The sequence below is a fragment of the Arvicola amphibius genome, chromosome 9 (genome assembly GCF_903992535.2).
Source record: "Arvicola amphibius chromosome 9, mArvAmp1.2, whole genome shotgun sequence".
Lineage (NCBI taxonomy): Eukaryota > Metazoa > Chordata > Mammalia > Rodentia > Cricetidae > Arvicola > Arvicola amphibius.
In genome coordinates this window covers 16,897,443-16,920,194 of record NC_052055.2, presented here as the reverse complement: position 1 = coordinate 16,920,194, position 22,752 = coordinate 16,897,443, and the positions used below count along the sequence as shown (strand labels likewise).

Sequence of the window (22,752 nt, the reverse complement as noted above, 5' to 3'; positions counted from 1 at the left end):
GGAGCTGAAAAGTGCATTAACCAAAGCCAAGGCTGTATGAAGAACCCTACGGAAACCAACTGCTTTGTATGCTAGTTAAGAACACACGTTTTTTTAAAAAAGGAACTTGAACACAGGCTCCCTTTATTTGTGTGCAATGCTTTCCACCAGAATGCACAGACTGTTCAGTGAAAATCTCAGCACCAGGCACGAGATATTTCCCTATAAGTTATTAGCCTGGGAAGCCCCCAAAGGCCCTAAAAGAACACGGGTTATTGACATTGTTCCTGGCTGTCCGCTGCAAGCGCGATTGCTGAAGACACAACACACTTGGTTTTCAGGACAGAGAGAAAGGAAGCCGGAACGAAGGAGAAGTCACCACTACACTTACCCATGCAATCATACCAACCTACTAAGCTTGGCGTGCCTACTGGTGCAACAGAAGCATGGCTGCTGTGGGGGAAAACAACTGATTTCTGATTGGATGGTTTGCCAGCTTAAGAGGATTCTCCTGCCTTTGTGTGCAGAGTGTTGGAACTATAGGTGTGTGACATTATGCTCTAAAGATTTGACTTTTTCTGGGGTGGGGGAGAGGTAAGACATGGGGGAAAATAAAGAAATATGGAAATCAAGGGGAAAAAAAGCACAATCAATGAATGCTTCCCGAAGAAGCCAGAAAAGATAGAAGAGAGTGAACAGGGAGCTGATCAATCAATCGTACCTTCATCCCTGCGGCAGCTGCAGGTCCACTGGGGTCCACAGCCTGGATGTGGCATGGCTTACTTCCTCGCACCACAAAGCCCCAGCCAACTGCATCACCAACAATCTAGAAAGGAAAGCCACAATTAGCAAGCAGCAGACTGTCCCTGGCAATCTGCCTGTCTTCCCAAGAAAACAAAGTCTGACCCAGGATTAACTATGAGTCTTGACATATTTTTTTTCTTTATTTCATCTCTATTGCATCAGGGGAATGAAAATGTAGTGGGGACAAATAACCTGTTTGTACTGGGGAGGTTACTCCCCGGTAAACAGCTGGCAGCAGCATGCCTCTTCCTGGGGCCAACAGCCAACTTCATATCACACCCCAGCAGAAGTCTGAGAAGACCTTAAGAACATCACTGTGCTTTCTCTCTAGATCCAATGTCTACCTCAGCATGACCTTTCCTTTATATCCAAATGACGGACTTCGACCTGGCTTACATCGAAGTGTAGAAGAATAGTTTAAACTACTAATGGAGAGACAGGAAGAATCTTGGCTTCTTTTAAAAGTTTTCCATACCGAGGAAACCAAGTGAGAAAGCAGATAAAAGCTCAATCACAAGTTGCAAACAGACTCTGGTCCAAACATTGTTTGGCACTGACGCATATTTTTTCCTACAGAATCAGAGCTGGCAGGATGGCTCCAGAGGCATCCTTAGCACACGCGCCAATGAACACTCTCAAAGTCAAGTATTAGTGATGCTGGCACTAACAGAAAGAAAAACAAATGCTCTCGAAACAGCCCCCTCTCAACAGCCGGAGACTGGGGGAAAAGCAAGAGGGAAAGTAGGAACTCAGGTGGAATTTCTTAAGACGACCAGGGACTTCTGTGGTTCACTACTATGAATTTAATATATCTAATTTCACTTTCAAATACAGTGTGCCTTTCCCCTTGATACAGACGTATTGTAGCAGCCCTTCTTACATTAACTCCTCCGTGCTCAGATGGGAGGGGCCCTCAGCAAGAGTCTGGGGTGTGAATGAATGTGTGGGAAAATGTCTCTTCCTTGAGGCAATAACAAAAGTTGGGAAACAGAGTAACGGGCGGGGGATGTGCGGGGAGGGGGAATGTTCTTCAAAAGTTTATTCATGTGGCTGTTGTAGGCTGAGAGAAGAAAGCAAGCACAATAGGGGAGATGGTACCGATAAGATCATGTGACTGGGCCCGGGGATGTCTCTTAGGAGAGCACTTGCCTAGCACGCAAGAGGCTGTGGGTTTGAACCGCACGAACCCAATGTGGTCTGTAGTCCTGGTACTTCCGAGGTGGAGGCCGGAGGATCAGAGATTCAAAGTCATCCTTGGCTACACACAGTTTGAGATCTATATGAGATCCTTCAGAAAAATAACTTAGATTCTGTTCGAATAATCAGTGGGGTCTGGGGATGGCAGAAAGAAGGTTGTGGGAACACTAAGAAAGGGCGAGTCAGATACACGACTCTACGCAGGACTCCCCAGTCAGGGGGCTGGCTATACACCTCAATACACACTGGCTACTCTTTCCTTTCTTTTCCTTCTTAGGATTCTCTTAACAGTTTAACGATTTTTATAATTAACTGTAAAGAAAAAGAATTTTTTTGTACTGTGATCTGTCTTAAAAGATATAATTCTATATAATAATAATTATATCAGAACAAGTGTGTGGTAGATGTTTAAAAGGATACATCAAAAAGAATGTAAAGTGTCATTAACAAATCAAGAGAGGTCTTTTTTAAAAAAATGATTTATTTATTTCTATTTTATGTACATTGATGTTCTGCCTGCATGTATTTCTGTGTATGGGTGTCAGATCCCTTAGAACCAGAGCTATAGACAGTTGTGAGAGGTCATGTGGGTGCTGGGAATTGAACTCAGGTCCTTTGGAAGAGCAGCCAGTGCTCTTAACTACTGAGCCATCTCTCCAGCCTCTTAAGGGAGGTTTTAAGGCATTTCACTGCATTGGAGTTCAGAAAGTCTACGACTACAACCATGTAAAAAACAAATGCACAGATGGGCACATGTAAAGATGTGTGCCAATACACATCTTTATGACCACACATAGGATTCAGAGGCAGGAGGATCCCTGTGAGTTCAAGGCCAGCCAGGTCTACATAGTGAGCTGCAGACCATCCAGGGTTACATAGTGACCTATGAGGTCTTCATCTCAAAAAAAAAAAAGGAAGGGGAGTTAGAGAAAAGTGTTCCCTCTCATCCCCTAAGCCACACACTGACAGGTGGGTGTGCACAGGAGCCAGGCTTACCGTGAATGTCTTCCTGGCATACGGAGCTCCAGGAGTCAAGAGTTCCTCGGAAGTGACAGGTCTCTTCAGCACTAAGAGACAGACATAGGGTCAGAGAAGACGCAGCTTTAAGTCCGTTTCCTGGTCATCCAGCAGGGATTTCTGGAACGCCGCCTCTCGACTGCTAACCAGTAAAAGTGGCAAAGACCTCCACCTCGCGATTATCCTTTATCTGAGCAGACAGGAAGTACCAGCCAAGGACTGAAGCTTAACTTTTAGAACCATGGGGATGCAAGTGAGAGAAAAGAAACTGAGATGCCTTGGGAAGGGGCAAAGGGAGGAATGGTGTCTTCCTCTAAAGGAAAAGGATTCACTTCTAGTTCTCCCAGCTCTTTCTTCTAAGGTCTTATCCGTATCTCTATCTGTCAAAACTCCAGCAGCCCAACGACCATGCTGCAGATGCTGTCTCCATCCAACTCCTTGTCCCCAACAAACTGCACACATCCCATTCGCTAAGCTTCATTCTTTCCTCTAGTGAATAGTCTAGAAACATGAGAAGGCTGCATCACGCCCTGAGCCAGACCAGGGAACTCTCCTACGTACTCTCCATGGGCTGAGCCACTTCCCTGCATCCTGTCACATCCATTTCTCATTTAATCTCTACCTGACCTAATGGATCTAAAGCAGCGGGTGTCAACCTGTGGGCCTCGACCTCTTTGGGCATCCAATGACCCTTCGCAGAGGTTGCCCAAGACCAGGGGCACATCAGATATTTACATCACAATTCACAACAGTAGCAAAATTATAGTTGAGAAGTAGCAACGAAAATAAGTTTGTGGACAGGGATCACCACAACAGAAGGAACTATATTAAAGGGTTGCAGCATTAGTAGGGCTGAGAACCACTGCTCTAAAGATTCTGGCTCATCACTGTACTAATCTCAATAATTAATTAATTCATCTAGACAAGGTCTTGCTGGCATGTGATGTAGCCCAGATTTGCCTCAAGTTCTCTGCAAGCCCGCCTCAGTCTCCAGGGCTGGGATTGTAGCTGTGTGTCACCACGCTAGGTTCATTTCGAAAGTGACATTAGATATAATAAACTCATAATAGAAAACCCTAAAACCACAGAAGTGTCTGACAGTCTTAAAGCTTAAAGACACACAGAAAATCCTAAAAGCACTGAAGTAAGTGCCTGGATAGAACACTTGGTATTATTATGGCTTTTAAAATTTTCTTCTTTTGTCATTAATTTTATATGTGAGAACATATATATATATATATATATATATATATATATATATATATATATATATAACGTTTATGGTTCAGAAACTTTAATCTCTGCATGACCAAGATGTTGGAGCTAAAGCCTGGGTAGTAAAACAGGGATCAAGTCCAGGCATGGGTGCCAGGGTCCATTTCTTAGCAACCATATATCATTGGCTTCCTGGGCTACACCATCTCAGAAATTGTGAACAATAACAGTGTCCAGCGTTGTCTGTCTGTTCTCAGCTCACCAATGTTGTTTACCAAGGCAACAGAGACAGCGGCATGACACCACCCTAGTAATGAACTTCATCCATCCTCTAGCAATGAATTTCCCTGTCCGTTCTTTGATCATTTGGAGCTGGAGAGGGGGTTGTCCTAGCCTCCCAGGACAGCTAGTGGGTAGAGGGCACAAGGACCAACCATCCTAACATGGGGACATGCACAGCAGAGATTTAAGTGCCACAGAGAAATGAAGGGAGGCAGGGCCAGGGTCCAATCTGGACAAGTACCCAGCCCCAGCTCACTTTGCCAGTGGCATTCATTCAGAGGTCAGACACTGGTCCCCAACAAGTGTGCAGCAGCATGGGGCAGACCTGCAGGATCCCCAGGCAGCTGAGCCCAATTGTTGGGTAAGCCCCAGGCTTAAGAAGCACCCTCCTAGGGAAGAGTCAAGAAATGCCTCTTGCGCAGGGAACAGGTGGTTGGGATTATTGCTTTTGCTTTTCAGAAAGCTTTGAAAAGGAATCAGTGTTTGCTAAGGATGAGGGAGTAGTAGGTCAAATATCAAGATGAGAAATGAATGTCTCGGGAGACAAAGAGGAGGTAGGAAAAGCAGTGAGCGTGTGAAGGTTGAGATCTTATTGCCTAGCAGACAAGTTTCTCTCCATGCCTGTGACTCCTCAGGGGGTTAGGAAAATTGATGGTATTTTTGGCAGCTTGGCTGGCTGTTTATTTTAATGTATTTTTTTCTTATGTTGGGAAACAGAAACTTTGAGAGCCAGGGAATTATCCTTGAAGATTCCCCTCTTATCACCACGACACGGATTATGGCAGCAGCCACGGCTTTGTTCTTTCGGGAGAGTAGAAAGGTCAGATACTACTCCTAAATATATATTACTGTAATTCATAGAGATGGCTAATATTTTTATTTATTAAAATAAAATGTGTGTGTCTGTGAGAGAGTGAGAGAGACAGACACACAGACTATGATATGGCATATGTGTAGAGATCAGAGATTTTTGTGGGAAGGGAGGGAGGGAGGGAGGGAGAGAAGGAGAAAGGAAGGAAGGAAGGAAGGAAGGAAGGAAGGAAGGAAGGAAGGAAGGAAGGAAGGAAGGAAGTTAGAGTGCACAGCACAAGGCCCACAAAGATCCTTGCTTGCCATGGTCTAGGAAAGCAGTTCTTTCTCCGCTGCATTTGCACGGTGCTGAGGAGGTGCTGAGGCCCTTTCGAGAGTCAAGGACCTCCTTCCTCTCAGCTGCTGACCCCAGCTGCTGGTGTTGGACAGTCCTCAGCTGACTCGAGAGCCATCTCTCTAAAGGCAGCTGTCTTGAGCAAAGGCATCCTTCTGTTCGGGGGAACCAACCTCAAATAACTGGTCAACAAGAATGTTTGACTTGGCCTTGGCATCTCTGTAAGGCATCCTGGCGCAGGACTGCCTCACGGGGCAAACAGTAGGCTTCCATGAAGCTGCATCACAGGCTGTTCTTTCCCAGCCGTTCAGCAGATGGTAACTCAAGTCCGCTGTGGTAAGGCTCCTGCTCCTTTGCGCTCTATTTTCCAAGGAACTCAGCCTACCCGTGGGCCCAACCCTCCCCAGACAGGATCGTGGGCACCCTTTTCCAACTCACCAGACTTGGGGTTGCAGAGCACCGGGGGGCTGCTGCTGAGCGTCGGGCTGCTGCTGAAGTAGCCGCTGCTGCCACAGCTGCTCATGCTGCTCCTCCGCACGGCAGACACGATCTTGATCTCCTTGCTTGGGCTGACTGCAGAGGGGAAGCAAACAGGGTCACTGAGCAGGCGGGCTTAGGACCTAAAAGTCCTGGGTCCTCAGCTGCAGAGTAAGAATTCCATGTCCAGTTTGCCCCACAGAGTCACAGAGGGCATAAAACAGGCCATCTTTGGTTCCCTGAACTGTAAAATGAAAGAAAATTACTCCACGGTGGCTGTGAGGAAAAGATCATATAATGTATATGAACATAACCATTTTTCTCTCTTTCTTTTCAAACTAGGGCTCATTACAGAGCCTAGGTTAGTCTCAACTGCCAGAGTCCTGGAATTATAGGGCACACTACTGTGCCTAGTTTACAAGATATTTTGTCTTGAGGTATTTGTGTATGTACATATTTGTGTGTATGTTGTGCATACATATGCACAATCACATGTGTATTCATTCTTGCATGTACAGGTCAGAGGTCAATATCCAGAGTCTTCCCCAGCTGCTCTCCACCTTACGGTCTGAGACCTGATTTTTCTCATTGAACCTGGAGCTTGACGATTAGTATAGATTGACCAGCAAGGTCCAGTTATCCTGTCTTTGTCTCCCCAGCACTGGGAGTATAGAGACATGACAACATACCTTATCTTTTAAAAGAAAAAATCTTAACATACCCTCTATCTGAGTGCTGCGAATCTAAATGCAGGTCATCATGGTTTATTAACAGGGCCATCTCCCCAGCTCCTATAGAACATGAATCCAAGAACCAACAAACCCAAGCTTTCCCTTCCTGGGTATAAATCCAGTGCCTATCATATATGTGATACTTCCTCCCCAGGGGTAGTAAATGACTTCTGATTTAAAGACAGCCATCATCGGGAAGCACAGAAGACAATGTTTAAACCGGCACATACTGGGGCTTTCAAACGGTTACCTGAGACAGAGTCTTCTTCAGTTTTCAGGTTTGGCTCTGCCTGCCACCGAGCAGGGTGGCGCTGAAGGCCTGGAGGTGAAGGCATGTAGGGACGCTGCTCTGGCCACTGACTAGCGCGTGGAAAGCAAACAAGCAAACAACACTGGCTTTCCGGCATTGTCATCTCTACTGACCCTATCCAGAAGCAGGTCAGCCTCTCTCCAAAGGGAGGATGAATTGCTACCCCGCACCCACAGAAGACGACAGAGACTGTGTCTCCAAATGACCTTGGAGCGCAGGCTTGGGCTCCTGACCTTCACCTAATTTTTATTTTCTACTCTGCAGCTCTTGCTTCGTTTTCAGTCTGGGCCTGGCCGTGTATGAGGACTTTGGGGAAACTGGGGTCTCAAAAGGGGGCAGGCTAAAGACGAATGGCTGAGAGGAAGCTATGTCCACTGCTTGTAAGATGCTCCAGTGCTCGGGACTGTTCTCTTCATCTGAGAAATGAGGAGAGGAACAACCATTTCCTCGGGGCTGTTGTAAGAATTAGGTGAGAAAAGCCACACGGCCAAGCCCGAGGCACAGAAATGTCTCCATGCACAGGGGTACATGTCCTCATTGTCATTCCTGTTCAGAAGCAAGACATGACCAATCTATCTGGGGCTGAGTTAAGCTCGGTGCTTATTTTATTTTTCCTTCCTTCCCACTCCCCCTCCTTTACTTTCTTCCTCTCCTTTCCCATTCCCTCTTTTCCTCTCTTCCTTTGGAGGCAGGATCTAAGAAGGTAAGAACCCAAGCCTGACCTTGAGTTTCTGCCTCCACTCCCAATGACTGGGATGACAAGCTAGTGGCCCACACCCACCCAGTGCTTCTCAACTTTAAGTCAACAAGTTCCTAGCATTAATGTCAAGGGAGTTGGAGATCCTCTTAAACAATTTACACTTCTGTAGTTTTCTGTAGTTGGTGTGTCTGTGTTTGTGTGTCTGTGCGCACGCACATACGCGTGTACAGAAGCATGCAAGTGAGTGTTTATTCTTAACACAAGGTCTCATGTAACCCAAGTGGACCTAATATACTGTAGTGGAGCACGACATTGATTTTTCCTCCTGCCTCCACCTCGTGAGTTCTGGAATATACAGGCATACAACACCGAACCCGAGTGGTGCTGGGGATTAAACCCTGAGCTTCCTGCACGTTAGCAAGCAGTATACCAAAGGAATCAAATCCCCAGCCCCGCTCTTCATTATTTCTCAGAAGACAAAAATGCACACATGCACAATGGAGACAGCCTACCTGACATAAAGCTGGTAGATTTACGATTGTCATGGCTCTGCTTCCTCAGGCAGAAGGGGCTGTCGTGTGTCTCCTGGGAGGATGGGGACTTCTCATTGAGCAGCTCCATCAGTCTTCGCCTCCGACGGAAGTTCATTCTGAACTGGTAGAGGAGGTTGCTGTCCACAAATGGGTGCTTGTTGGACACTGGGTTGAAGAAACAAGCCATGAGGAATGTGTGGCATGCTGGCCAGAGAGCAAGACAGCCAGAAGGCTCTAGCCAACAGGGGCAAAAGTCCCAGGAAAGAGACTACACAGACGCCACGTGCACCTGCGCAGCGCCCACACACAGTCCCAAATTCTTCTCACATGACAGGCTTTGAAAGAATCTGATAGCCAGCTCCTCTGTGAAATAGTCCCTGACTTCAGACTCAACCTGAGTTCTCTTTATGGTGTCCTGTTGGTGTCCCCCGCCCCCATGGGATCACTCACTTTACTGGACACCTTTATTGTTCACATTCTTTGTTTTTCTACCTGACACACTGGGTTCTCGGGAAAATGATCACAGCTTCGTGTAACCACGTGCGCTCAGGATCCAGCATAGTGCGTGTGTCTGCCCCACACCAACACTTCTTCAATTCATTTTTTTTTTCTTTTTGAAACAGATACTTTTGTAGCCCAGGCTGACTTCAAACACAATGTACATAGTCAAAGATGACCTTGGAATCCTGATCATTCTGCCTGTCTCCCGAGAGCTGGGATTAGAGGCCTGTGCCCCTGCATGCAGTTTAAACATGATAGGTAAACAGTCTACCAAACGAGCCACATCTCTGGCCATCAATTCATTTGTAAGAACTCTCTCTCTCTCTCTCTCTCTCTCTCTCTCTCTCTCTCTCTCTCTCTCTCTCTCTCTCTCTCTCTCTCTCTCTCTCTCTCTCTCTCTCTCTCCTCTCTCCTCTCTCTCTCTCTGTGCTCTGGAGACCAAACCAGATGCTCTATAAGGTACAGCCACAGCCTCATTTTTCAATTTTCTGTTCTGAAATAATTATCAACCCACAGAGTTTCAATAATACTAATTAGAACACCACCTTACACCATTCTGGTTAGATGAAATATTCAAAACAGGAACTTCTCTGGGGCTGCGGGGCATCAGGGGGGTTGGGAGGGAGGTATTAGACAAAATAATGGATTGTTACTCTGACTGACTTGGTGAAATTATTCTAAAATTGCCTGTGACTGATGGCACGACTTTGCAAATATGTTTAAAAAAACCCACTGAACTGTACGTTTTATTGTTTCTGTGTGTGTTTGCATGTATGTGCATGTATGTGGGCACATGTGTGTTCAAACATTGTATGCATAAAGAGGCAAGATGTCATTAATCAGGTATCACCTGCTATTTTTTTAAAAAATTATTATTATTGTGTTTATTTCTTTGTGTATGGAGGGGAAACACGCACAGGCCACATGGTGTGGATGTGGAGGTCAGAGGACAAACTATGGAAGTCAGTTCACTTTTTCTGCCATCGAGCTTGGCGGACTGGCCAGTAAGCACCTGGATTCACCTGCCTCCGCCTCCCTGGCACTGAGATTTCTACCGCCACCAGACCAGGCTTTTAAACTTTAGTGGTCAGGATTGAAATCAGATGCTGTGACTGCACAGCAAATATGTTTATTGACTGAGCTCTCTCCTTAGCCTCAAATTGTATACATTAAATGGTTGGATTATATAGCATATAGACTTATTTTTAAATATCAATAACAGATCAGGCATGGTGGAATATGCTTATCTCCCCACACTTGGGTACATAGAGGTAGGAGAATGCTTTGGAAATTCAATGGAGAGATTACCTGTAGCTTTTGGTAAAAATAAAATTCCTTAAAAACCAACTGAAAAATAATCAATACATACTAGATACTTATTTTAGAAGATACAGAGGAAAAATCCAAGTCAATATCAGATCCAAAGAATTTTTAAGTTCAACGTAATTTAAAACCAGGGAATCATAAAGGGATCTTCAAGTGGAACGGCTCAACTTTGGTTCTATTGAGGAAGATGCAAGACAAGGTACCCAGTAGTGTCCTGGCAGAAATACCACCAGCACCCAGCAGATTAAAATCAGGTCCACTGTTTTCTTCTTGACCCTGAAGATGTATCTCAGGTAGTCAAATTCAGAGGGTGTAAACTGAGGCTTTTCTGTCCTGCCCAGTCCTGCAGCTGCTTCTAAGATCATCACTCAGAGGCTTAATATTAATTACAAACTGTTTGGCCTATTGCTCAGGCTTACTACTAACTAGCTCTTACAACTTAAATTAACCTATTGTTATTAATCTATGTTTTGCCACATAGCTCGTGGCTTTACCTGTGTTCTAATACATCTTGCTCCTCTGGCAGCTGGCTGACATCTCCTCCAAACTCTGCCCTTCCTCTCCCTGTATCTGTGCTTGGATTTCTCACCTTGCTATAGGCCAAAGCAGCTTCTTTATTAACCAATGGTAATAAAACATATTCACAGCATACAGAAAGATATCCCACAGCAGGAGGGACTTTTAAAATTTTATTTTTGAGATGCAGTTTTGCCTATAGGACTGACTGAATTGGTCCTCATCACACAGCCCAGGATGGTTTCAAATCTGCAGCAATCCCCCTGCATCTGTTTTTCGAGTGCTGTAACTACAGGTGTGAGCCAGTAGGCATAGCTTATGTTGGAGTAGTCTGCAAAGGCTGTTTAAGCGTCTGTAAAGACGCTTGCTGCTTCATTCCCAGGACCAATATGGTGGAAGGAGAGAAGTAATTCCATTAAGAGATCCTCTGGCCTCCACACATGCACCACGGCACACAGGAAACCCTCCATGCCCACCCCACCCCACACAGATAAATAAACAAGTAAATTGATAGCTGCAATAAAGATCTAGAGTTATCTCACTTAAAAGATAATAGTTTGTTTAATAAAAGCCTGAATGTGCTTGCGGTCGCCATTGCAAGCTCATTTGTAGGAAAATAGAAAAATTTTAAAATACTCATTATCAACAATTTTCTTACTTCGGGATGTGAGATGCAAAAATTCTATAAACTATGAGGAAAATGGCATAACCCACTTTGTACCCCAATAACCTCTTTATCTACATTAATTGATTCACAGCTTCCTCTGACATCTCATTTAAAAAAAAAAAACAAGCCAGGGTGCACTGTAATTATCAATGCACAATTCCTCTGATCCCACTATTAATTACTTTTATCATTAGTAGCAGTATTGTTTTGCAGTCCTGGGAACAAACCAGTAGGCCTCATACACAGTAAAGATGCGCTGTACCATTGAGTATTTTCCCCGTCCTTTTTATATTTCTTAATTTTATGACAGTGTCTTACTACATTGTCCAGACTGACCTTGAACTCACTGTCTAGCCCAAGGAATACCTAACCTTGGAATCCTCCTGCCTTAGCCTTCTAAATAGCTGGGATTTCAGGCCTGTGCGAACAGGTCCAGTTCCTGCTTATATTAATGTTGGTGATTCATACAGATGATGAAATGAACCTGGGCATAAAAATAATTTACTAGGATATTCACCCAATGCCAATTTATAAAATATTTTGCTTTTATATGCTATTTTAAAATAATTCAGAATATACTATCCCTATTAGGAAAGTACTACAGTAAATATTTAACCCAATGACTCATATGGATGCTTTACAATCTTAAAATGCTGATAAACTATTTGGTCAAAAGAATAATGCTGGGTTTAGAGAAAAAAAGAAAAGGATGTAGCTCAGTGGCAGAGGATTTACCTAGCACACACAAGGCTGAATTCAATCACAGATCCCACCAAAAAACAAACAAAACCCAAACACTCATACACACACACACAAACATACATACACCACCACCACCACCACCAAAGACAAGCACACTGAATTCTCAGATAGTTCTGTATGTTCTCAGATTTAGCTGTTCTGTTCTAGTGCTGTCTAGATTGAGAAATAAACCAATTAAATTTTCACAAGTATCCAAATTCCTGGCTTTTTTGTGCACAGCCACCTTTTTGCATAAATCTGTACATAACTTATTTTGTGTGACCTTGTTCTCAGTTTGTTGGTTTAAAAAAAAAAACCACGGTGACTTCCAGAACAGTATTTTAAATTATGACTTGCATACATACATATACATGTGTACACACACACACACACACACACACACACATATAATTGCATATATATGCAATCCTGTTTTTACTAATACCTACTGTTTTCCCTTGGCACTCTGAGTTACATGAAACATTGGCTGTGGCATGAATATAACCAGAGAGCAGTCTCAATACAACAGATTCCATAACTGCTAAGTACTGGATAGGAATTCTTCATTCTGGGCTTGACATGACAGTTGCCACCATGGGCACAACAGTTCTGATGACCTAGCAAAGACCTCAGCCTGCAGGACTACATAGCAGACAGTTAGGGGGCCTGTGGAAGTGGCACCCACTTGCTCTAGGGAAAGAGTCACGAGATCGCCATAATACCCCTGACTCTCTCCTGAGATTCCAACCACTACTCCCTTCTGTTCATATAGATATAATCTTAAAAATATTAAAGAATGTAGGAGGTAGAAGTTCAATGAGGATGGGACATTTTGGTGGTTTGTAGCTGTTCATGGGCTACTCAGGCTCCTGCAACTCCAACATGTTCATTTACCTCTCCATGGTAGGCTTGATAAGTTCTTTTTTAGGTTTCTGGGCTCCCTATCTGAGGCAAACAGACATTTATCGTCTATCTCCCCAGGGAAGTCATGTAATAGTCCACCAGAAGTATTTTCAGTAGGGTTCAGAGGTGTGTGAGGCCCTGGTTGGATTCCTGGTCCAAAGAAAGTTTCAAACTAATGAAAACAAAGTCAACTTTGTAGCCAGATGTGAGGGCATATGTCTGTGCTCCCAGCACTTTGAGGCAGAGGTGGCAGAATTTTAGCAAGTTTGAGGCTAACCTGGTCTAATAGTAAGTTCCAGGCTAGTTGGGGTAGGGGGTTGGGGGGTGGGTGAGACGGGATCTAGGGATAGCCTGCTTTTAAATAAAATTAGATGGTATGTTTTCCGCTACCCGCATTGATGTTGATGCACTATTTTGCCTTGAAAGATACTTTAGTCTCTCTATTAAATGTTTAACTGAGTTTTCTAAGTGTGTTTTGTGAGTATAATTCTAGATATGGTGCGTGTGACTACAGCTTTGATGTGACATGCTTTGTGGATAGCTATGGGAGGCCTGCCCCTTTCTGAAGAGAAACAGGAGAGGAGTGGGTTGGCAGGAGGGAAAGAGGGAGAGATGGAATGGGAGGAGAGGAGGGAGGGGAAACTGGTCTGGATGTAAAATAAATAAGTTAATTTGATTTTAAAAGAGTTGAGTAAGTTGAGCTCAGGACTACCCTGGGCTACATGGCAAGACCTCCTCTTTAGGAGCCAAAAAAGAAAACCAACTATCTAACTAACTAACTAACTAACTAACTAACGAAATGAGCTGAAGCAAAACAGCCGGTCATGCAATGGCGTCAGTAACACACATCTATTCAACTGTGGAGCACCTGGTAAGTGTCACGCCTGGCCCCAGATATCTATCTTAGCACCGCAATGGGCAGATGGTGCCATCTGCTCACCGGAAAGCTTGCCAGTTCCACAGTCTGCTAAAAGAGACATCATTGCTTATAAAAACAAACAAGCTGGGATTTTACTGAGATGCTTTGACGGCAAGTAACTCTTAGGAAATAAGAAATGTCCTTCAGGGAGGAACACAGGCTTCATACCGTTTAGGGGTGTGTGTGTGTGTGTGTGTGTGTGTGTGTGTGTGTGCGCGCGTGTGCGGATATGGGTGCACAATTTGTGTGTGTACGTGGAAGACAGGAGTTAACTTTGAATGTCCTTTCTTAATCATTCTCTACATTTTTTCTTTCCTGAGACGGATCTCTTCACTGAACTCAAAGCTTGCCAGTTCAGCTAGACTGGCTGGCCACACCACTTGGTTTTTGACATGGTACATGTGGCAGTCACAGCAGAATTTTACAGAGTTAGTTCTCTGCTTCCACCCGTACATGAGTTCTGGGGACTGAAATCAGGACACCCAGCATGTTGGACAAGCACAACCCTAGCCTACCTTGTTGGTCCCAACTTGGGTTTTTTTGTTTTGTTTTTGTTTTTGTTTTTTGTTTTCCCTGAGACAGAGTCTCATGTAGTCCGGGCTGGCCTGGAACTTGCTATGGAGCTGAGGATGACCCTGAGTGAGTTTTCTTTTTCCATGGCCCAGTAAGGGCGTAGGTTTCAGAGTTAGACAAGCAGAGTTTCCCTCTCAGTTCTGCCCGATTCATGAGCTGAGTGGGTGGTTTGGGAAACTCACTAAACCTGTCCTCATCTTTGTTGTTTGGGGCGCAGTTTCCATATGAAGAACAAATGGGCAATTCATGTCAGAGATCTGGCATGTGCCTGACCTGGAGCCCTTGAAGGGTTCTTTGTCTTAAACTTCCAAAGTCTGATACCAGCCTTGGCTCACACCGTCCTTCCTTCTGGACAGCACTGTTACCTTTCACCCACTAAGAAACATGAACCTGAACCAGATATCTAGATCAAGTTTACAGACAGACTCACTGAAGACACCTGAATCAAATCTTAGGTCAAAGGCAAGCACGAAATAAAGGAGTTAAGAAGCAATAAATTTTGAGATATAACTGTATTAAGGAAGCCAAAACTCTCTTTATAGCCACCCATTATATAACATTTGAAGAAATAACAGCTAAATGTGAAAGTTTATATTCTAAAGAAATAAAAGTGAATTGTTTTTACACTTTAAAAAGACATTTTTTTTTCCATATCAAATTCGCTGGGCAGGATAGCACACACCTGTAATTCCAGCAAGCAGGGAGACTAGAGCTGAGGGATCATCTGGAGTTCAAGGCTGTTTCCCCTACTTTAGGGAATCCAAGGCCAGCATGGGCTCTATAAGACCCAACCTCAAAAAAGTTTATTTGCTCTAAGTACTTGTTCATTTGTCTTGGGTTTGTGTGTGTGTGTGTGTGTGTGTGTGTGTGTGTGTTTCTGAGGAACCGCCCCGGGGCTTTAGGCACGCCAGGTAAGGTGAGTGTTTATTGCTTACCTACAACCTCAGTCATTTTATAATCATATTTTGGGACATGGTTTCAAAACCTTTTCCCCAAGCTGATCACAAACATGCCATCCTTCTACTCCAGCCTCCTGAATAGCTGGACTGAAAACATCCGCCAACAGCCTGGCAACTTCTCTTGATGCTTGTTAAACACAGAAGAGCACAATTACAATCTGGGAAAAGATAGGAAAGAAGAAGGCTCAAGGAGGGGCCGGAGTCAGTGTGACTCTCAGTCATTCTGATTCTTATTTGACAGATCTCAGTGTTGTATGGAACGCATGTCAACAACTGTCACGATGCAGAGTTTGATGCATTTGTTTCTTAGGATGACTATTTTCTTCTCTCCGATTTTTTTATTTTTTATTTTTCAGGTCTCATGTAGCTTAGGCTGGCCTTGAGCTCCTATTCCTCCTGCCTCCACCTACCTAGTGCTGAGCTTGCAGCCATGTATCAGGCAGGTCTATCTTCTCTAAAGTGGTGGGGAGGGCATGAGAAGAGATGGCGTTCAAAGTCCACATATATGTCTTTCTTTGTCTTGCCTGGCTTCCTTCCTTCCTTCCTTCCTTCCTTCCTTCCTTCCTTCCTTCCTTCCTTCCTTCCTTCCTTCCTTTCTCAGTTTAACAAATTTGTTGAGCTAGCACAGAGGGCAGAGGAGATTCACTGGAGAATAAAATGGGAAGCAGGAACAGACCAGTCCCCAAGAGAACTGGGCTACATTCTAATATGGGAGCAATATTTTTTCTGCCGGTTAATTATTTACCATTATTTTTTATTTCGTATCTCTGTTACTGGTCCTTTCCTTTCTTTTTTTCTGCCTGTGTACTTTTATTAAAAGTAGATTCTTATACAATACATCTTGATTAGTTTCACCTCCTTCTACTTCTCCCAGTTCGCCCCCACCTCCCCTCTCATTTGGATCCACTCCCTTTCTGGCTCTCATTAGAAAAGAACAGGCCTCTAAGAGAAAACAACGACACAAAACAAAAGTAAAATGTAACAAGATAAAACAAAAAAAATCACATTGAAGTTGGATGAGGAAGATGGATGGGAGCAACGGCCCCAAGAGCAGGCACGGGAATCGGAGACCCACTGTTCACACGCAGACTATGGAAGCAGAGGACCTAGTGCAGACCTGTGTAGACCACGTGCTTGCTGCTTTGGTCTCTGTGAGCTCATAGGAACTTTGCTCAGTTCATTTAGAGGGCCTTGTTCTCCTGGTGTCCCCCATACCCTTTGGCTCTTCTACCCTCTTTCTACCTCCTTTTCCACAGGGTTCCCTGAGCTTGGAGTGGAGCTTGGGATTTGGTGGAGATCTACCATTAAGAGTTGTGTGCTCAAAGGTCTCTCTCTCTGTTTATGTCTCTCTATATCTATCTATCTATCTATCTATCTATCTATCTATCATCTATCCATTTATCCATCTATCCATCTATCTATCTATCTATCTATCTATCTATCTATCTATCTATCTATCTATCTATCTATCTATCTATCTATGTTTTTCTCTCTCTGTAGCATCTTGCTGTGGGTCTCTTTATTTGTTCCTGCAGGAGGAAGCCTCTCTGATGTTCACATACATTTTCTAATTGTGATATTATCAATAACTGTCCTTGACAGATGATTTTCTTTTTTTCCTTTTGAAGTTCTGGCAGTTGAACCTTGGGCCTCCAACATGGGGGCAAGTTCATTACAACTGAGCTACAACCCTATCCCCAAAACAAAAAAGTTTCACTGTCTCCCGATTTCTAATTTCTGGGATCTTCTAGGTCTTCTTCTTTGCTTTGGTGAAATTCCCAACATGGCTTCATTGGACATTAGATGCTTTACTTTGATCTTGGATATTTATTCAATGAAATTTTTGTTGTTGCTTGGTAGTTCTAAGGCTCAAACCCAGTGCCCTTGGGAATGCTAGGCCAGTACTGAGCCACGCCCCCAATTGCTCTGGCATTAAAAGGGATATTAAACAGGAAAAACAAACATGGCCAGAAAAGTGAAGCCATGTGGGAAAGGAGGCTCTTCTTGCCTATGATGCTTGCAGAAGGACCAAGCTACTGGTTAAGGACCAGACTCCAATGCACCATATATCATAAATATTCAGAAGAGATGAGGGATGTGCTATCTGATCTACCCAAATAATAGTGGCAGTAAGGATGGATTTTCTGTGCAAATGATGAGGCAAAATTTTCCCCTTAGAAATTAGTAAGATCAGGGCTGGAGAGATTGTTCAGTGGTTAGTTGCTCTTCCAGAAGACCCAGGTTCAATTCCCAGCACCCACAAAGCAGCTCACAACTGTCTGTAACTCCAGTTCCAGGGGATCTGACACCATTGCAAAGACATACATGCAAGCAGAACATCAATGCGCTAAAAGTCAAAATAATAATAAAAAAAAATTAGTGAGATGTAGTCCAGGCTGGTCAGCCTAGAACAACGCAGAAGATGGCAGAAGATGCCCTTGAGTTCCCGACCCTCCTGCGTTCACCTCCCACGTGCTGAGATGACAGGTGTGCATCACCACCCCTGACTTAGAAAGCTATTTATTTTTGAGACAATCTGTGCTGTGCTTCAGGCCGTACCCACCTACTTCACATCACCCGAAGAGGAAGCCATTGAAGGAACTCGCTTCCCAAAGCAGCAGAGGTCCTTGATGATGGGAGATTAAGCCGCTGCTTTTGAGAGCTGGCTTCTCCAAAGGACAGTGCTAGGCACTTGGGATACAAAGCTCCTCAAGAGGTAATAACAACAGTGAGTCACAGGCTAAAATAATTACTTCCTCCGCCAGCCCTGACATTACAAAAAGGATGTGAAAGCAGGAAATTGATTTTAGGGTACAGAATCCTACTAGCTGATATTACCAGAACAAAACAACACTTGAAGGTGCCCAGTTAGGACACACATAATTATCCAGTTGACTGAAGGGAAGAGAGGCATAAGTAGAGGAAAACGGATTTAAAGTAACGTTAGCCAAGATAATGGGAGAGAGATCAAAATGTAACACTTGATTACACAGCTTTCCTGCTACTTCCAATTCCTCCAACAAGAAACGTCAGGTTTAAAAAAAAAAAGCGTGAGCTTGGAGGTCGTTTGTTGCTGTGGTAAAATGAGGGAGACTTCATTTGGGTGCACAGCCGCCCATCATGATAGAGAGATAACATCAGCGGGAGCTCTGAGCGGCTAGTTCCATCACATCCATGGTCAGGAGGAAGAGGGAGGTGAATGCTGTGCTCAACTCGTTTCTTCTACTGCCTGGGGTTTTAAGCACAGACAATGGTGTCACCCACAGAGCATGTGTCTTCTTACCTCAATTAATCCCCAAATAATAGTCAACAGGCGTGCCCAGAAGCCTGCCTCCCAGGTAATTCTAGACCTTGACAATGGATTAAGTATCACAAGCTCTGTGCATTACAGCCCTGTGCACTCCAAACGTTACCCATCTTTCTTTTCAGTTGTAACTCACAGAACAAAGGTTCAAATTCCAGAAATGAGGTTGGTTTTTCAGAGACCCAGAATGCGCTTTAGAAGCAACGGGGTCTAAAGGCAAAAGCATTTTGTTGATCCACGCTTTGGAGGCACAGGCCTATAATCCCAACTCCTCTGGTGACTCATACATTCCGGGTCATCTTGGGGAACTTAGATCCTCTTTCAAAGCAAAAAAAAGAAAAAGAAAAAAAATTAAAAGGAGGGGCTGGGATAAAGTTTATGGGGAGGGTGCTGACTGAGCACACATGGGAGCATGGGTTCTGTCCCCAGCATCAAAACAAACAAAGAAAAAGCAAACAAAACAAAACCCCGCATTTCTAAAAGTGAAAAGCCGGAGTGCACCAGACACACAGTTCAAGAAATGAAATCTGCAACACCGTCTCAGTCACTGTTCTATTGCCGTGAGGAGACGCCATGACCAAGGCAACTCTTACAAAAAGGAAGTATTTAATCGGGGGCCTGCTTATGATTTACGAATTTAGATTGGTCAATAAACGTCATGGCAGGAAGCAGACAACCTGGAGCTGGAGCCGTAGCTGAGAGCTTTACAGAGAGAGGGATGGGGAGACAGAGACAGACAGTGGGCCTGGTGCGGGCTTTTAAAACCTCAAAGCCCATCCTCGATAACATACTTCCTCCAACAAGGCTAACACCTGCTCCAACAATTCTCAAGCAGTTCATGTACACATATCAGCCTATGGCGGGGGCGGCGGCGGGGGGGGGGGCACTGTCATTCAAACTACCACGGACTCTATTCTTGTGCCTCTGGAACTATTGGCATAAATCTGTTTGATATACTTTAGGGGTAACTTATTTAAAAGGGCTCATCTGTCACATACAGGGCCCTGGACATGGAAGGAGGGGGAGTGAAAGGGAGGAGCGGCTGAGACTTTACACAGATTATGTAGCATAAGATATGACGGTCAGAAATGGATGAGGTCAGACATGAAGCTTTCCCTGAAAGGCAGCTGATGACATAGATGTTGGTATTCATGATAACAATGGTAGTCGGCTATCACTCACTGAGGGATACTCTGTGCCAGGTCCTGTGTATACTTCCAGATAGGACCATTCAGTTCTCTGTAATAAGTCTAGACAGTTAATGTGCTGTTCTGCCTTTGGGATGACAGCTCACTGGCAGCATCTACGAAGTCCAAAGTTTGATCTTCAGTATTGTAAGAAAGAGAGGCGAGTAAGAAAGGGGAAGAAGGTGGGAAGAGGAATGGGAAAGGGAGGGAAATGGAGGAGAGAGGTAGGGAAGAGAGGAAGGGAGGGGAGGAGAGGGAAGGAAAGTGAGGGGAAGGAGAGAGGGGAGGGGAAGGGAATGAGGGGAGGGGAAGATAAGAGAGGGGAGGAGAAAGAAGAGAGGGGAGGGGAAGAGAAGACAGAGGAGGGGAATGAGGGGAGAGAGAGAGGGGAGGGGAAGAGAAGAGAGGGGAGGGGAATGAGGGGAGAGAGAAAGGGGAGGGAAGGGAGAGGGGAGGGGAGGAAAGGGAAGGGAAGGGAAGGGAAGAGCTTGAATAGCCCAGCTGTATTGACACTGAAATGTCAACCAAGAAAACCGAGTTAAAATGAGGGGCTCTATTCTTGCCATGATGGCTATTCTTGCCTGTCAACTTGACCACATCTGGAACTAACTAAAACGTAAGCTCGTGGGTACACCTGTGAGGGATATGTTGACTGAAGCTCCACCTTAAATCCGGGTCACACCTTCTGGTTTCCATCTATATAAAGAACACAGAAGAAGGAAGTTCTTGCTCTTTGCCTGCTTCCCCCCACTCTTGCTGGCAAGTTCATTCCTCCACTGGTCTTAGAACCTGCTTACTAGGGATTCTGGCATCTACTGAAGACAGGCTGGGACAAGCAGTCTCAAGGACCAAACCACTAGTTGATTCTTTGACTCTCATGAGACGTAACTGGAAGGGTCAGACCACAACCCTAAGAAACCCTGTTTATATGGAGATAGATACCTCCTACCCACCCATTCTGCTTCTCTAGAGAACCCTGACTACTATAGGCTCAGAATAAAGAGCCAGAGAGGCTCCTGGGAGAATTTCTAGAGGGTACCTGTGAAACATAGCACAATATCAAAGAGGACATGTCACGAGGACAATGACTATAACACAGCGGGGCCGAGGTCACAGGTAGAAAAAAAGCCCTACCCAGAGCCCCAGCCTTGCAGCTGAGAGCAGAGGGGCTGACATAAGGAACCCAACGATCCAAGCAATGAAAGAGCCTCTGCTGGAAGAGATTCACGTTTCTGTTGCTTCTGTTTTTGATATGAGCTCAAGTAACCCGGGACTGTCCAGGACCTTTCCACCCAGTGCAGGCTGCACTTGTACTCCCAATCCTCCTGCCTCGGCCTCCCTGGTGCTGCAATGATAGGCATGGAGTGTCGTGCCTGGCTCTGAGGCACCTGTTGAAAGAGAGTTTCCTCACTCTCCTCTTACCACCCTCTCCAATGTGCGCCGTTCAGCTGAGCTCATGCTTGTCTGTAATGGGAAGTAAATACTGAAGGAGGAGACGCGTGGGACACACCGTCATCCATACTTCGAACTATCCGCTGCACTGTGGAGAGCTGGTGTGCTCTGTTAATAAACCTGAGGCCCAGCATGTGTATCCCACTAAATACCATCACTTCAACCAGCCAAATACTCGCATTACCTGAGAAACCTCAAGCTGGCTACCCAGCAGAAGACTGTACACTTCTAACATACGGTCCTCCCTTGGTATCCACAGGACAGAGTTCAAGATCCCCGGATACCAGCATCTCCAGGGCTATTCAAGTCTGTATATAAAATAGCCCCACGTTCGGACATGACTGCTACACAGTCTCCTGTGACTTTCAACTCTCCCCCAGATTACTTACAATGCCGAATACAATGTAAATGTGGTCCAGCTGCTTCTGTATTGTCATTGGAAACAATGACAAGAGATTCGGAACAGGTTCAGTACCGATGCAATCTTATTTCCCAAAGGTTTTCCCTCTATAGTTTGTCAAGACCCCAAATGCAGAAACTGTAGATATTGGGGCCAATACACGCCAACTGCACAATGCCTGGGTGCTTATATTGTATGACATTCTCACGCTCTAATAGAAAATACTTGGCAAATACACAAAGCCAGACATCGTGGCTCATGCCTGCAATGCCAATGCTTAAAAGGCAGACGCAGGAGGACTGTTGTGACTGCCAGATCAGTCTTGGTTGTGTCGTGAGTTCCTGGCCAGCCTGGGCTGCAGTGTGAAATCCTATCTCAAAACAAACAAAATGGACGTGTGGCTAAACTGAGGACAGAGCAGGAGATGAAGAGTGTCACGCTGTCAGAAGAGCCTGGGGTAGGATGGGCTAGGTATCTGTGCTTACTAGCTAAACACAGTCTGAATCTACAGAAACAAGAGGCACTCCCCTGGCAGACTGCAGCCAAGAAGGATAGGGATACAGTGAGAGACACTGAACAAAAGGAAACCTTTCATTCACTACCACATTCTCAACTGAAAGACTACAGCAAATTAGTATGTCCCCTTCCCTTTATGCTTTGGAAGATGTTAAGGCTAGGTGCAGTTACAGGCCTGTTTTTCTTGAATTAAAATCAGCACTTACAATGTGTGCCAACATCTTTGCATATGATACTACAAAGCAACTTTGTCCCCTCTTTTGACATTGCAGGGAGCTTCTGTTTGTGTCCAGTTTTCTTCTTCTGCTGTATTCAATTATAATAACGTGGAAAACAGAGCCATCACATACAACAGCAGGGAAACTGTACCCCTATACACCTTGGTTTTTTTGTTTTGTT

At 44.7% G+C, this 22,752-nt stretch overlaps 1 protein-coding gene across 1 annotated transcript in view; it reads right to left on the bottom strand.

The window, feature by feature from the left end:
- Deptor (DEP domain containing MTOR interacting protein) overlaps window positions 1-22,752 on the bottom strand; it is a 129,820-nt gene that overhangs the window by 30,366 nt on the left and 76,702 nt on the right. Inside the window, exons 5-8 of the mRNA XM_038342710.1 lie at window positions 8,369-8,554; window positions 6,077-6,211; window positions 2,977-3,047; window positions 701-805 (exon numbers count right to left, since the gene is read on the bottom strand). Coding sequence (XP_038198638.1) covers window positions 701-805; window positions 2,977-3,047; window positions 6,077-6,211; window positions 8,369-8,554 — 497 coding nt within the window. The remainder of the gene's footprint in view (window positions 1-700; window positions 806-2,976; window positions 3,048-6,076; window positions 6,212-8,368; window positions 8,555-22,752) is intronic.